The 15,710-nt window shown below is 31.9% G+C and overlaps 2 protein-coding genes across 3 annotated transcripts; one reads left to right on the top strand and one right to left on the bottom strand.

Moving 5' to 3' along the window:
* Window positions 1-391: 391 nt before the first annotated feature.
* Rbpn-5 (Rab GTPase-binding effector protein rabaptin-5) lies at window positions 392-4,458 on the top strand. Of its 2 annotated transcripts, none has more exons than XM_089074307.1 (8): window positions 392-997; window positions 1,203-1,310; window positions 1,583-2,028; window positions 2,342-2,835; window positions 3,029-3,310; window positions 3,401-3,620; window positions 3,754-3,864; window positions 3,950-4,458. In XM_089074307.1, exons 1-8 carry the CDS (start codon window positions 955-957, stop codon window positions 4,115-4,117), a joined length of 1,872 nt encoding a protein of 623 aa, XP_088930433.1. In that variant the 5' UTR covers window positions 392-954; the 3' UTR covers window positions 4,118-4,458. The 2 variants fall into 2 exon arrangements, with proteins under 2 accessions (XP_088930433.1, XP_088930434.1); XM_089074308.1 differs by having other exon boundaries at window positions 1,583-2,016.
* A 792-nt stretch (window positions 4,459-5,250) lies between these two features.
* On the bottom strand, window positions 5,251-11,329 carry Pat1 (Protein interacting with APP tail-1). Its single transcript, XM_011646732.3, has 10 exons — window positions 11,174-11,329; window positions 10,603-11,080; window positions 10,079-10,192; window positions 9,492-9,742; window positions 9,229-9,408; window positions 8,404-8,659; window positions 8,199-8,323; window positions 7,852-8,131; window positions 6,671-6,836; window positions 5,251-6,591 (listed from the first exon to the last, which is right to left on the bottom strand). The coding sequence occupies exons 2-10, from the start codon at window positions 10,744-10,746 to the stop codon at window positions 6,362-6,364; spliced, it is 1,746 nt and encodes a 581-aa protein (XP_011645034.1). The 5' UTR covers window positions 10,747-11,080; window positions 11,174-11,329; the 3' UTR covers window positions 5,251-6,361.
* Between the last annotated feature and the right edge of the window lie 4,381 nt (window positions 11,330-15,710).

A 15,710-nucleotide genomic window follows, 5' to 3' on the forward strand; every position in this document is an offset into this window, starting at 1 on the left:
TGTGTGTGTGTGTGTGGGGGGGGGGGAGGGGGGAGGGATGCGCGCGCGTGCTATGTGTAAATACATGTAGCTCGTGAGAAACTAGAGTGTGTTAAATTATGAATAAAAAAGTTCCCTACCATTTTGCAATTTTCACAGTTATTAATGGAAAATTAATTATTAAAATTCTGTGAGTAACCTGCGAATTATGAGACACCCTTATAATCTAGATATCTGCATTTTCTACAATCGACAATCGATAAAATACAAATGATAGAACGGACACATAAAAAGTAGTGTTTACCGACAGTAAGCAGAAAAGTAGATACAGCACAGACATAAACCAAAAATGGTATATCAGCAGTGTAGCAAAGTAAATCTGGCGTACGTAGTTACAGCCACTTTTCAATTGGCGCTAGTGGCGCCGAAGGATTTGTTGGTTACAGGAAAAAGGCCGGGGCGACCGCTTTCTCTCTCTCTTACATTTCTCCCTGGTTTCAGAAAATCAGAGTGAGAAAAACGGTGCCCCGCGGAAGGTGCAGTTGTAAGGAGTAGGTGTCACTAATTTTATTATATACACATACATATATGGTGGACGCATCATTAGCGATAGAGCGAATTGCCTGGAGCGAAGTTGGAACGGTCGGCTGGCGGAGCAAGGTCAATTTCACTTCTCGAGTTTGCGCTCGTAATTCGTGGTGGTATTTGTGATCCCTACGTCCTCGGGTCTCCTCGTCTGCTGCGTTCCGGGCTCGGGGGGAGGGGGGTTTCGTTTCCACAGGGTACGAGAGCCGTTATGAGTCAGTAATATTACGGGCCAGCGGCATGCCGCCACCGTCATTGTCATCGTTAACGTCGTCGAGAGGTGGCCACCAGTCCCGGCGGAGTTCCAAGATATGCTTTCCGAGTTCGTGTCCGTGGCAGTGACACGCTCCGTCAGAATCGTCGCACTCGTCCGCGCCAAGTGATCGAACGATGGAGAGTCACGACGACCGGGCGGTCAGAGCGAACGGAAACGGTACGTCACCGCGAACGTGGTAGGCTCTTACTTTAGGTCTTTGTCGGTCTTCACAGTTGTCACAGCGATAGCTGAGAAAGATAAAGGGAAAAAGATACGATACAAATTTCAATGTTTTGTCAAACACCCTTTTTTTCAACGTTGCGTGTTTGTTAATGTCGAATGTGTGTTTAATTTTATTAAGAAGGTATCTGTTACGATTCAGAGGATCCACAAGCGAGGATCAGCAGGCTGGAGTCCGAGAATGTTAAGATGCGAGAGGAGTTTAATGTGCAAAGGGCTAAGATGAAAGAATTATTTCTTCAGAAAGAAGGTATGCAAACTTGAATATGAGTTTATTCTGTAATAATCTGTAAAGACAGTATTATTATCGTCATATCTTCGCAGTTTTACACAGTTTTTTTTTATCATATATTATATTAACATGGTAATGTAATATAAGGATGCTGATACTAAAAGTTGTAGAGCATAATAGTCTATTAAACTCTCAATAATAATGACATTGTTAAGAATTACAGAATAGGCTTCTATAAGAAATAGCTCAATAATTATTATTGCAAATTGAAAATTAATTGTATTTTGCAGAAGAATTAAAACGAAGATTAGAAGAAAATATGGGTCTACAGAAGGAAAATCTAAGATTAAAAAACGAACTGGATGAAGCAAAAAGTCAACTAGTTGTTGCAGATCTTAAAATACAAAATGATATAATGAGAGAGAAACGAAAGGCTCAGGAAGAAATAGCATCTTTGCAGCAAGTTATACATGAAACAGTGGAAGAATCCTCTTGCTCGAGGAAACAGCTTGTCAATGAAGTATCCAAGTTGCAATCAGCTCTTTCTAAGCTTCAGGAAGAGAATGCGTTATTGAAAACACAATTACCACGAGATCCACCAGCAGATGGACCACAAATCTCATTGTCAACAGTAACTAAGACGCTAGCTAGAAAAGTGGCTTCCCAATTAGGTGCAGATTCCTTATCTTTAGGTCCTGATAATTTAGAAGAAAGCATGCGGAAGGTAAAAAAATATGTACGTAAATCTAAAGTTGCATGAAAGTTGCATATTTAATCCTTTATGTATTGAAACTCATATATTTTTGTAATTTGTATAACAATTACAAAATGGACACAATATAATAATATAATAATATAATAAATATAATAATAGATAGTAATTTTTATTTTTATAATTTTTATAATATTCTCGTGATACTAACACATTTAAATATAACTAATATTTTCCTTAACACATATTAATTCTTTTGAAACATAGCTTTTAAAATCAACACTTGTTCTAGTGATAATATTTGCTACAATATAAATAAAAACTATATCATTATTAGGCGCAGGAAGATGCGGAGGTTTTACGTTCATTGGTTGTGCCACTCGAGGAGGAGATAAAAGCTTTAAAAGAGAAACTGCGATCGACTGATGATGAATTACAAAAATGTAAAGAAGTTTTATTGAAGAGACGGCAGGAACCTGGTTCCTTCGAGCCATCCTGTGATATGTGTGCAAATTACGAAGCACAATTAGTTAAAGTAGAAGCGACTGCCAAGGATTTGGAGAAGCAGCTGTTGGACTCTCAACGTATGCTGCAAGCTCAAAAAGAAGATCTAGCTAAAGAAGTTGAATTCCGAAAGGAAATGGAGGGAAAATGGAATGAGAAGAAGGAGGAGCATAAAATCAAAGTTGCGGAACTGACTGTTACCTCGCAGACGGCGCAGCAAAATTTATTAGAAATAAAGAAAACTTTCGAACAAATTCAAAGAAGCGTATCAGAAGAGCTTTGTAAATTAACACGAGGCAGGGAAGAAGTTCAGAGACATCTTACTGCGTAAGATAATTCTTTTCTAAGAAATTCATTTGATAATAATATATATACATAATAATATATATATATATATATATATATATATATATATATATATATACATAATTAAATCTTATCTAATCATAAAAGAAAAGTGAATGTTGCATTTATATGTTTTTGATAAAGCTTGATTCAAGATTTCACGATATATTTGCAGGCTTCAAATGGAGAATGAAAATCTTGTGGGTAAACATAGCAAACATTCACAACAACTTCAAAGCGAGAGCATTAACATGCCAAATACTGTTGAGGAATTGCATATGAGCCTGTTAAAAGTACGCGAAGATTTAATTACAGCGAAAGTAGCTCAGGAAGTTGCACAAGAGAAAGAAGAGACGCTACGGTATGAAGTTACACTTCTGAGAGAACAAATGGAACAAGAGAATAGGGTAAAAGAACAAGATAATGCTGTGTTAAAGAATGAAATAAGCGGATTGAGGTAAGCAGTTATATATTGAATGACAGCAAAATTATCAATCACGATTATCATAACTTAATACAAATCTTTTTTATGTTTGATAACTTGTAGAGTGCAATTAGATAAATATATAAGAGATCATCGTATCCTTGCTGATAAAGAAGAGAAGCTTGATCGACTGGAAAAACAGTTACAAGAAATTCAAAAAGAAAAAAAGGATGCAGACTCGGCAATAACGGAATTACGACAAAGAGTTATGAGTCTACAACAGGAATTGGATACTAGTGAGGCAGTACAGAAAGACTTTGTTAGATTATCACAATCATTACAGGTAATAAAATAATGCAAACAAAGACTTAAGTCATAATTGTTCAAGAAACTTGTAGACATAAAATTATATTAGAAACTATACATAAAGCTGTGAAACATAGCTCTGTAAAAATAATTTAATTTTGATCCTATAGGTACAATTGGAAAGAATTAGACAGGCGGGTAGCGAAGTGAGATGGCAACATGAAGAGGATGTCGATGAGTGTCCTAGTTGCCATACTACATTTTCGGTTACAAAAAAAAAGGTAAATTAAAGCGCGAACTAAATTCTACAGCAATCTGTGATGTAATTAAAAAAAAAAAATAAACCTTACGTTAAATTTCATGCAGGTGCATTGTCGTCACTGTGGCCATATATTTTGTCAGTCTTGTCTCTCGCACGTTGTGAACAGTGGGCCGAAACAAAGACCATCCAGAGTCTGTGATGTTTGTCATACTTTATTAGTGCAAGATACTGCACCATACTTCAGCCAAGAACCTCCACATACACCTGATTAAATGTTCTAAAGTTACGAAATTTTAATCGCAGTTTAATGAAACGTACAGTGTCAGAGTTCGGTAATAATACCCTCGCTGATTAATACGTTTCAAAAAAATATACCGATCATCAAGTCGGTTAACGATAACTCTCTTTTATTTCTAGAGAGAGTTAGAAATGTTGATAGCGTAAAAATGGAATTTAGATAAGATTCCTACTACCTGAAAACCGGAGTGATACAACAAATATTGTGTAAATATAAAGTTATGTGTATTATCTAATGGTTATTGTAATTTAAACAGATTAAAGCTTTTGAATGTATGTGAGTTATCCAGAAGAAATATCATGAGTATTTATATTACATTGTCTTATCTTTATTTTAATATTATGAATTTCTCAAATATTTAATTGAAAACTTTGCAAATCTATGGAGAAATAAACATCTTTTTTGTTCACAAATATATAGAAAAATTTTTTTGTTTGTTTAATCTTATTTTTTGCACAATTCAACATAAAAAATTTGATTTGTATGACTTAATTGTTGATCAAACAAAATAGAATTTATATTTGTTTATCTTACGACTGCTAGCTCTCTCGTCTCTCTCTTTCTAACTATACAATTGTTAATGACAATATAAAGGCAATAAGAACTTAAGATGCAGTTGACAACATGTAATTTATTTATGTTTAAATTAAGAATCAGATATCAATTTAGTTTGTACAATATTGCCATATAAATAAATTAGGCATTGTCAATTACTCCTTGAGTTCTTTTATTACTTTATTATATAAATTTATTAAAGATATTATCTATTCAATCATTTATAAATTACAATAGATGAAGCAATGGATATTATTTCATTGTTCAATATTTCATCTAAAGTGTCCAAATTTTTTAAAGATTGACAAATCTGAGAATGATATGTAAATAATTAGCGTAAGCTATGAAAAATTCATTGTCTCAAAATATCTCTAGGACAAACCAAGGATGCGCGCTTGTAGTTTTTAATTATCTGTATTCTGTTGTATTTATACAAGAACAAAAATTAAGCTGAAGAAAAATTATAAGATATATGTATATAGAATATATTTCTAAATATTTAAATATTAAATTTCACAAAGTGAGAAGGTAAATTTTTCAAATAGCAAAACATTTGTGCATCAAATTGTTCATAAAGTTTTAATTGTTTTAATACTTATATATCTCTTTAATTACATCATTATTATAAACACAGGCGCATGTATTTTGAATATTTTATTACATAAAAATCATGCGTTGCATGGAAACTTATGGTCATTGTAATCTTCAAATTAGCATATATTGGAAGTGTACCACAAACATGGTAAACAGTCGTAATAAGAACAAAAATATTATCATAAACTTTTTTTTTTTTTAAATAAGGTCATCAACTAATGAAGAATAGCAAAGTATAAAATATATATGTCTATGTGGTGTGTGGTGTGTGTGTGTGTGTGTGTGTGTATGTGTGTGCATGTGTATCTACAAATATATATACAAAGTACTGGAGAATTCATATTAAAATGATATATATATATATATAAATACAAAATATTTAAAAAAGATATATTTTTTATGCGCAAAAATCTTTGAGATACATCGAGATAGAAGATAAACATTGATTTTAATAATTCAACACAAGCATTGCAAACTAATAGGCTTTCTACAATAAGCTATTAGTAATAGATCATAAGTCAGAAACTAAGAATTGACCAATTGAATATAAGAATACTCGATTATGATTGATCAATTCTTATTTTCTGATTTATCACTTATGGCTTATTGTAGAATGGCACTAAAAACAAAGCCTTTCTTTCAAAGCCTTTCTAACATACAAGCATTATTAACAATAATTTAGAGAGATTTAAATTAACAGTTGTGAATTAACAGTTTTGAATTAACATATTTGAATATTAGATCACTTGATCAATTAATATCATGTTGTCAATTCTTAGTAATATTGAGTCTACTCACACATTATAAAATATTGCTATAAGACAATATAATTAACAATTGTACACATTATGATTTATGACTTAAGATTAGAATTTGTAAATTATGATCTGATTGTACAATTGATAATTATAATTGGCTTATGTGTTTTGTGTTTATAAGACATTGAGCTAAAGTAAGAAAAAAGAAATTTTTTTTTTCCTACTTTGGTCCAATGTAAACGTAACAGGGACCAACAAGTTTGATGACGTACAATGACAAAATCTCAATTACACATAGACTTATTGATATATCACATAGAAAAGAACACATTCATTACGTTTGCAATTGGCTGTGGATGTTTTTGTATATCAATCGGTGGTTCCTCAGATTGAGCGTGTCTGTCTCTAAGGTCCCTCCAATCATTCAGTATGTCTGTATATTCCATTATTTTTTCGTAATCATCTAGTTTAGAGTACACGTGTAAGAGTCCTCGATAATCGTATTCTAAGCCACTGTAGCCTTTTCCAAATAACTTCAAGCCTGTCAAAACAGTTTACAGAATATGATGACATATCATAATAAACTCAATTAAAAACATGATGCCTTATTGATGACTTACTGATCGCGATGCTACGATGGTAAAGTTTTTCAGCATCTCTGTATCGTCCCATATGAAAATTATATAAAGAAGCTAAATGTCCTATACTCAAACCTACTTCGTAATCATCAGGTCCTAATAATTCTTCTTTGATGTTAATAGCTTTCAAGTGCATTGTTTCTGCTTCCTAAAACATATACCATACATATTATTATTACATATTTAATATACAAAGTGTCCTGTTTAAAATCCTTTAATTCTAATGCAAAAAATAATAAGTGATGTTATCTCAAGTGATGTTATCACAGATTTTCATTATTTATCTTTCTAAGTTTCCCTTTCTAAGTTCTGAAGTTTTCCACTGTCCTCTATAGCATCTTCGCGAAGCTGTTGTCAGTAAAATGAAAAATGACATCTTAGAGAAGGCGCAGGTAATTTGGTATGTTGAATTTAAGTCAAATTGTTTTAATGCAACGAATCCCATCAAGTTTATCAGAAAACATAAAAAAGAATAAAGGTATGATATAAACTTTTGGACATTATATCTGTACTGAAGGAATGCATGGAAGAGGTTGATAAAATATCTTAGATGAAAAAGTGAAGAACTGATGGAAAGGTTACATCCTTTGTTGTGATGACGCTTTTTCATTTTACTGACAATAACTGCGAAAACACTGCAGAAAATGAAGAAAAAATTCAGGCAGAAACGTAAAGATAAGTAAAGATAAGTAAAGAAAATTTTATACAATTCATAAATAATGATTAGAATAACACTTATTGAGAGACCATTAAAATTAAGATATTTCAAATGGAACACTTCTGTATTATTATATAAACTTATATATTTAATATATTATTATATCATATAACAAAAAATTTTTTATGCATGAAAAATGAATATATTCGTGAAAAAAGAAGAGAAATCCAGCATAAGTGCATTCCACGAGATACAATTATTTATGTTTTTCATATATATATATTTAAAGTTTAAAAAAATTATTTTCGCCGCGATGTAAAATAAAATTTTGTGATTGTGTAAAAATTATATATTTTTATGTAAAATTATTGTTAGTTGAATCCGAAAATAATAATATTAAAATGATTGAAACAGAGTAAAATAATGAAAAAAAATTTTTCTTTGTTACATGATATTATATTGAAAGTATAATAATTATACAGCATTTATGTCATCCTTTATATACCTGAAATTTCCGCATACTCTGATATAAGCGGCCCAAATTTCCATAATGTTTTGCTGTTTGCACGTTTCTCTCACCAAATGCGCTTCTCGACATTTCCAAGGCAGATAAATGAAGACCCTCGGATTTGAGTAACAGATTCTGTTCCGACAAAGGTGTGGATGCGTTATCTATAGCGATCTCTTCAAGAATAAGTGCTTTTATTCTTCTAGCACTTGCGAGCATTAAGTGATTTGGTGGTAAATGTTTTTCCATGATATCTATAGCTGTTCCCGCATGATCACTGCGAAATTAAGTTAATTCGCACCGTCAATAAACGATAAATCGAATACAATATCAAATCGACTTACCTCGCATCTTCAAATTTGCCAGAACTATATTCATGTACATAGAGAGCGTAAGCCAAGTCTTCGTGTGCCAGAGCAACATGAAGATTAGTCCTGCCGAAAATCGATCTTCTAATATCTAACGCAGTCTGAAATGCAAAACGGAATGTTTTATAATTGTTTCTATAGAAGATAACAAAGATCATAATAGATGTCTGATGATAAATACCTTGTATATAGTTACACTATTGCTGATGCTATCATAGTTTAATAAGAAAAATCCATAATCGATGAGAACGTCGCTATATTTTGGATGATCTATATCGAATATTTCTCTTGCAAGATATACAGCTTCCTTGATTAATAAGCCAGCTTTTTGAAATTCACGTTTCACCACGCACGATTTCGCCGCTTGTCTCAAAACGTCAACAATGACCCCCGCGGGGAGTGATGATTTCAATTGTCTTAATGCTTCTAAACTCCATCTAAATAGCAGATAGTATTAGTATTTATATATAGAAAAACGATAGCACTGATTGTTTTAACAAGAAAGATAATTTATAAGATTATCAATATATTGTAACTTATACTTGAATCTCTTAAATTCGAAAATTTCGAATAATTTAGGTTTAAATCATAGAGATTCAAATCTAAATCAAATATCTAATTCGACTCATATTGAATACTCATATTTGAATGGTTTACATATCTTTATTATATAAACATTAAATAAAGGTGACACATAGGTCATATGAATCACATGATACAAGAGCAAATAAATCATGATCAACAGTTTCCATTTGATTGCAATCCAAATTCTAATGCTTCAGTTTATAAGAAATTGATTAAAATAAGTTAAAAAATTAAATGAAATAATGTGAGATGATTGTGATTCGTCGAGCAAATATATCTAATCTATGTGGAAATGATATATTCATTGTATTTAAAATAATAAATAAATTTATAAGAATTAGAAAGAAAGCAAGAAAAAAAGTTAGTGCAATTTAGTAGAGATCAAGCACAAGTTTAATCAGTATATTAAATCAGTATGTACTTGTAGGCTTCGTCGTATTCACTGCGTATGTAAAATAATACACTGAATTCTGCATAAAGGGCAGCATGATTGCTATTATTGTACTGCATGCTTTTCAACTTTTCTATCATTTCCAAGGCAAGTTGATGAGTTTCTGCAGCCCCTTCGAAATCACAGTATGCTGCTTGTGCATGTAACAGCCTAAGATACGAACGAGATATACAATTATTTTAATATTTGCAAATATTAATTAAAACTATATAATATATAGTCAATGCTTTTACTTGTGACAACAGTCTAATGTTCTACACCAATCCTTAGGATTTTCATTATGAGCTAAGCACAATTGTTTGCAAGTCAACAACACTTGTTCACTTTCTGAATACCAGCCGGCATCACTGAGAAATCCACCTAGTCTTAAACCCAAATTTATCAACTTCTCCTGTGATAAAGAATTCTCTCTCTCTTGAAAACAATAGATATTATAATTGATAACCAAATGTGCCGATATCCTTATTTTATGATCCATCGGTGCCTTTAATAAAAAAAAAAAAAATACAATATAATACAAGATATTTCCTAATGTCAAAAAGTATAACAACTTCTTTACAATTTCAATAAAATTTCAAGTAATTCAATCAACAATCACCTATCAAATAATATTTGCATTATTGTCAACTGTTATTTTATTAATATCAATTGAATTATTAATATCGTGTTATTCAACATATGGAAAAGCCCTCAGTTAGGGATGACAAATTACAGTTTGAAGTTTTGCTGTCAACAATTCTGCCGATTGAATTACTTGATAATCAAATTAATCAGAGATCGGTTCAAGTTATCCTTAACGATTTCTTTATAACAAATTCACCTGGAATATTCTCAGGAGGTGTAGTCGACGATTGGTGACCTTGAGCATCTTGGAGAAAGTCTCCAGATCGCTTAATTCCGCTCCCAATATACATAATCTTCTCTCTTTGTACAACTAAAAGAGATCAAAGCCTTAGAGATCGAAAAAATATCAAATCTTACCATTAAACCACCGACGACCAACTGAAGTCGGTTAACAGACGGAGTCGGTTATTCCGTACGCGGCGAGTTTGTCTTAAATATCGCGACGCAAACATCAGACCCTGCGGCGATCGCAACACGCGAGACCGAGAGCGGTGGTCGACGGCGTCGGCGTCGATGCGTGCGTCCGACGACGCCAAGACGATGCCAGTCTCCGTCTTGTTTTTGTGTCGTTTTCGTCTCGTCTCGTCTCGTCTCGTCTCGTCTCGTCTCGTCGCGTCGCGTCGCCCCGACGGCGAAGACGGAGAAATAAGACGCGGCTGTCACACCGTGCGCGCTTTGTACTCGCGTTGCCGCCGACGACAGCTTGACAATTTTTTTTACCTGATAGTAGAGGTCGAATCTAACGCTCTTGGGCAGGTCGACCAGGTACGGTTTGAAGAAGCGAAATCTCTCGGTTACCGCCGCCACGCACAAACAGTACAAACTCTTCGGACGATGTAGCCGAGGATCGAGTCCTGCGGCCATTTTCACGAACGGCCTTTTTTTGATTAATCACCAACACAATCTCGGGGACCGTATTGTAACCGCACCGTCGCGTTGATCACTGTGCCACGGTGCCGTGATGCGCGTGCGTGCGTGTATATATCAGCCGTTTCGCGATCAGAGATGTCGTACCACATTTCCCGATAGTGGCAATATTCCAAAATTCACTGTCAGTACTGAAAATCTATAGTTCACGTGACGTTTTCTATTATGTATTATCAGCACTGATGGTAAATTCTGGAACACGGCCAGTGAGGGCCGGTCTCACCAACTTTGATTAAGTTAAACAGCGAGTTAAATTTTTGAGAGCTGCCAACTGTAAAAGTAAAAATTTCGTCATTTCTAACCTAATTTCTTGTTGTAAACATTTGTATTTATATTTCAAAGCATACACTTATATAATACTTACCTTATTATAATTCACACTCTACACACTTTCTCTTTGTCGTGACTAGATTAGGAAGTATGAGACCAAGACCGATTTTGGATCTCTTGCCTTGTTGGCGATTCTGCTGACCGATAGTGTTAACTAGAGTTGGTGAGACCGACCCTGAATCACGACAGCGAGCTCAAAACCACGTTCCTCTATTAAAGCAAGTTCAAAGTTATCAATTCTTATATAGTCTTAATCGACGATAAACCTCTCAACCAATGAAACTTTCTTTTCCTGCAGCTCATCAATTGATTGGATGAGAAGATTGCATTGGATTGGAAGAAAAGAAATTATGGGAAGATTTCACCATCCTATTGGTTTAATTAATTTGACATCTTACAAAACATTTGAATGATCTGAATAAAGAATTCTTGACCAATCATAAAACACGTCGAAGTACAATTCATAGCATCTTATAGGTTACCTTGGGCGGATCCAGAAATAACACATCTAGGTATCATTTTATCCTATTTAATATTCGACGAAAAACACGGATAAAATGATATCAGGTAAAATGATGATTCAATATTTCTGAACTCAGTCCTTGAATATTCTTGAATATCCTTGAACGATTAAATTTAAAAATCTACAAAAGGTAACGTCCAATCCAAGCAAATTTGCCTAGCTGAAAAATCATATGCATAAAGAAAATTATCCAATCGCATTTTACACGTGTCTTTATGATAAAAATGCGATTTGGTAATTTTTTTTATGCATATGGTTATGCTGCTATGCAAGTTTGTTTTAATATTAGTCCTTACAATAGATTGAACAACTTTCTTTGTGCTGTAAACATATACTGTAGATGTATTAACATCTTAAGACATTATCGACCATCTTGAAAAAAAATTGATAATGACCCATACTTTGAATTCTTTTTTATCGATAAAAGCTGGGTTTCATAAAGCGCATATGCGTGCATATGCGCTTTACGGAATCCAGCCAAAAGTGCTTCTAAAAATGGCGTTTAAATATGGTGACCATATTTTCTTCAAGAAAATAAAGAACAAAATTGAAAATTTTAGAATCTTGTTCCTACATGTTTCTAAATTGTGATTGTCAGGAATACATTACGAAATTATCTTGGATAGCGTATCAAAATGAGATAATATGTAATTTTCTGATCATTTTTAATTGGTTTGATTTCTTGATTTAAATTTGGAATAAAAAAGTTCAAGATAAAAAATAAAAACAGATTAATTTGTATAACTTAATTTAAAAAATTAAAAATATAATTAACATACAAGACAAATTGTATTTATATATATTTATATTTTATATATTTTAATTTAAAATTTTATTTATTGATATAACATTAGATATTAATCTAATTAGAAAAAAATTTTTTACGTGAAATGAAGGATTAAATAAAATTAAGAATAAAAGATTAAAATAAAAGACAAAATTCAATTTTGAGAAAATAATAAATAAATAAATCTAAAAAAAATTGCTATCTATAATAAAAATACTGTTCTTTAGAACAAATAATCATTATATTTATAACTCCGTAAGAGATGATAATGGAATTGACATCGATTTGATGTTAATTCAATGTCGATTCTATCATCATTTCTCGCTGGAAAGCCTTCTAACTAACTGTGAGTCACTCTTAAAAGCTTATTTATCGATAAAAAAAAGATTCAAGATATGGCCTTCATAATCAATTTTTATATTTAAAATTGTCTTAGTCAGGTCTTAGATCGTTCTGAAACTTCTGTTTAGTCAATAAAATGGTCGTATTATTTTAAGATCGTATTTAAGATGATCTTAAGAATGACTCTTAGTCTAAAACTTTAAAAAAAATTGAAACTTTTTTTGCATACTCTTATAGCATTTAGAATATCTCAAGAATATGCTTCTCTAAGCGATGGTTTCTTCAAGCAGAAATAGCGTCAAGTGTTCAAGTATTCAGGTAACGTAGAAATTCTTTTGTATATTCGGAGCATTCCAATCCAACAAAGAAAACTATGTGTATATTCTAGAAACTAAGAGTATATTCTAGATTAAAGTGTATATTCTAGAGAATCATTCTTAAGATCATTTTAAATACGATCTTAAAATAATACGACCATTTTATTGACTAAACAGAAGTTTCAGAACGATCTAAGACCTGACTAAGACAATTTTAAATATAAAAATTGATTATGAAGGCTATATCTTGAATCCTTTTTTTATCGATAAATAAAATATCTTGCGAATAGTAATTCTTTAAATTTAATTTTTTTTCAAATTTTGAATCGAGTAGACACGTAAATTATTATTAAAGAAAGAAAGCATCAAAGAGAAAGTTTTAACCGTCAAGATAGATATAAAAAAAATAGCACTTTGGATTTATAGTGTGTGTATATTGGCAAAATCTAAGGCTGTCCTTTGTTCGGAAGGCGACACGTCATCTCCCTCTCATCACGCGCCAACAAGCTAGGCACAATAGGTCATACTATGGTGCAGGTAGCGTAACCGTTCATTGATTCGAATATTTTATTTTATAACTCGAAAATTAGAGCAGATATCACAAAATGATATCAGACTTTTTTATTCTTCTTGATTTCTTCTATATCCTCCAATGCGGTTCATATGCTTCATTTTTACACGCTTTAGACTAGAGACCTCTCTTTTGATCTTTGAATTGTTCTGTTGTAACGTTCTATTGTAACGTAAAATTCCCCTAATAATATGGAAAAGATGATTCTGAGAAAACGATGTTGAAAACTGACCATTCAACATACTTCAAATTTCACTTTCTCTTCTCTTCTCCTCACGGGACAACTTCTCTGGGTCCCGTCGTTAGAAGTTTTTCATTTCTTTAAAAAAAAAAGTAAAAAAAGAAAAAGGATCTCTCGCTTAAATTCGATTCACGTTTTCTAGAGTTTAAATTTGAGTGAGCCTAAAGTTAGTTAGTTAGTTTTATTCGGCGTTTCTTGTGATTAATTTATTAAAGACGGCAATCGTAATTGGCTATAAGAGTCTATCCAGACAAACTGGCATAGCCATATGCATAAGGAAAATTATCCAATCGCATTTCTATCATAAGGACACATGTAACATGCGATTGGATAATTTCCCTTATATATGGTTATGCTGCTATACAAGTTTGTCTAGATAGACCCTAATATTTATGACATTTTAAGATTCTACTTAAGACGATCTTAAATATAAGCATCAATTATAAATACCGCCTATGACAGCATTCCGATATTTATTGTCAGTATTGAAAATCAGTATTTAATTTTATATCACGTATACTATAAGAAAATCCTATAATAATACAGGATTGGGAAGTAACTTGTTACTTGTAATAAAGTTATAGTTACTTTTTTTCAATAACTTAATTTCGTTTCTTTTTTTTCCATTTATAACTGTAACTTAACTTAATTACATTTTTTAGTAACTAATAATTAATTTAATAGTTATTTTCATCGTTACTTTATATATTTCAAATTTATTTGTCATTTAGCACTATTGTGTCATTCTACTCTTGTTTTACATTTAATGATAAAATGATACAATGATTGCGTTCAGCAGGAAAAGCAGTTTTGTAACTGTTGTAAAAATCTTTGATATGATGGATTTTTGCCCTTAGTTTTTCATGGATCTAAATGTATAACCTAATTACATTTGAGAATTTTACACAGTTGCAAACTGCTTAAGTTGAACGCAGCACTGACTAGATAGTCAGTGCTGCGTTCAACTTAAGCAGATGCTTCTCACACTTTTAGGCTATGTTCGAAAACATCATTCGAGTACCCCAATATCATTTTGTCCTTGTTGTTCACCGAATGTTAAACAAGAATAAAATGATGTGTCGGATGACGTTTCTGAACTCAGTCTTAATGTGATTGGTTAGATGTAAATAAGAATCAATCAAATTCGACTATAATAAATTCGGCTATAATAAATTTAAAGTTTTAAGTCTTGCTTAATGTCATTAGTCCTAATGCAATTAGTCCTTAGAAATATATTATAAGACATATATTACAAATATAAGATTTTTATATTTAAAATAGCAATGCACAAAATATTACAGGAAGTTAACAGAGAAATAATTAAAAAGTAACGAGTCGTTATTTTTTTGAGTAACTGTAACCGTAACATGTTATTTTTTTAAAATTGATAACTTGTAACGGTAACTAGTTATTTTTTGAAAGGAAAAAACTGTAACTAGTTTTATCTTTACAAGGTAACTTTCCCTGGTAATGTATAATATCAAATTTTTATATACGATATGTTTCAAGAATAAAGCCAATATAGGATCTTTCAAGAAACAATCTTCTAACGAGATTAGAATTAATGCTATCTTTTATATATATATCTTTTGATATCGAAATTGAGATATAAACCTTATTCTTCTTTTTTTTTTTATATATAGGAGAAGAAGATATCTCTTCTTCTTCCATATATAGGCTTAAAAAGCCTGTTTCTTTCTCCCTCTTCATATACTTTGTGGTACGCACACAGGTAATGTAATATACAGGAATATGGGATCTACAATTTAACGCCGGTTTTGAACGACACA

Source organism: Pogonomyrmex barbatus, unplaced genomic scaffold (assembly GCF_055798465.1).
Source record: "Pogonomyrmex barbatus isolate J1 unplaced genomic scaffold, ASM5579846v1 scaffold17, whole genome shotgun sequence".
In the NCBI taxonomy this organism is placed as follows: Eukaryota; Metazoa; Arthropoda; class Insecta; order Hymenoptera; family Formicidae; genus Pogonomyrmex; species Pogonomyrmex barbatus.

Coding starts and splice junctions, on each gene's coding strand:
- Rbpn-5 (XM_089074307.1), top strand. CDS start 955: ATGGAGAGTCACGACGACCGGGCGGTCAGAGCGAACGGAAACG. Junction 2,836..3,028: donor GTTCAGAGACATCTTACTGC/GTAAGATAATTC, acceptor ATATATTTGCAG/GCTTCAAATGGAGAATGAAA. Junction 3,621..3,753: donor GATTATCACAATCATTACAG/GTAATAAAATAA, acceptor TTGATCCTATAG/GTACAATTGGAAAGAATTAG.
- Pat1 (XM_011646732.3), bottom strand. CDS start 10,746: ATGGCCGCAGGACTCGATCCTCGGCTACATCGTCCGAAGAGTTTGTAC. Junction 8,660..9,228: donor GAATACGACGAAGCCTACAA/GTACATACTGAT, acceptor TCTGCTATTTAG/ATGGAGTTTAGAAGCATTAA. Junction 8,324..8,403: donor ATAGTGTAACTATATACAAG/GTATTTATCATC, acceptor TTTGCATTTCAG/ACTGCGTTAGATATTAGAAG.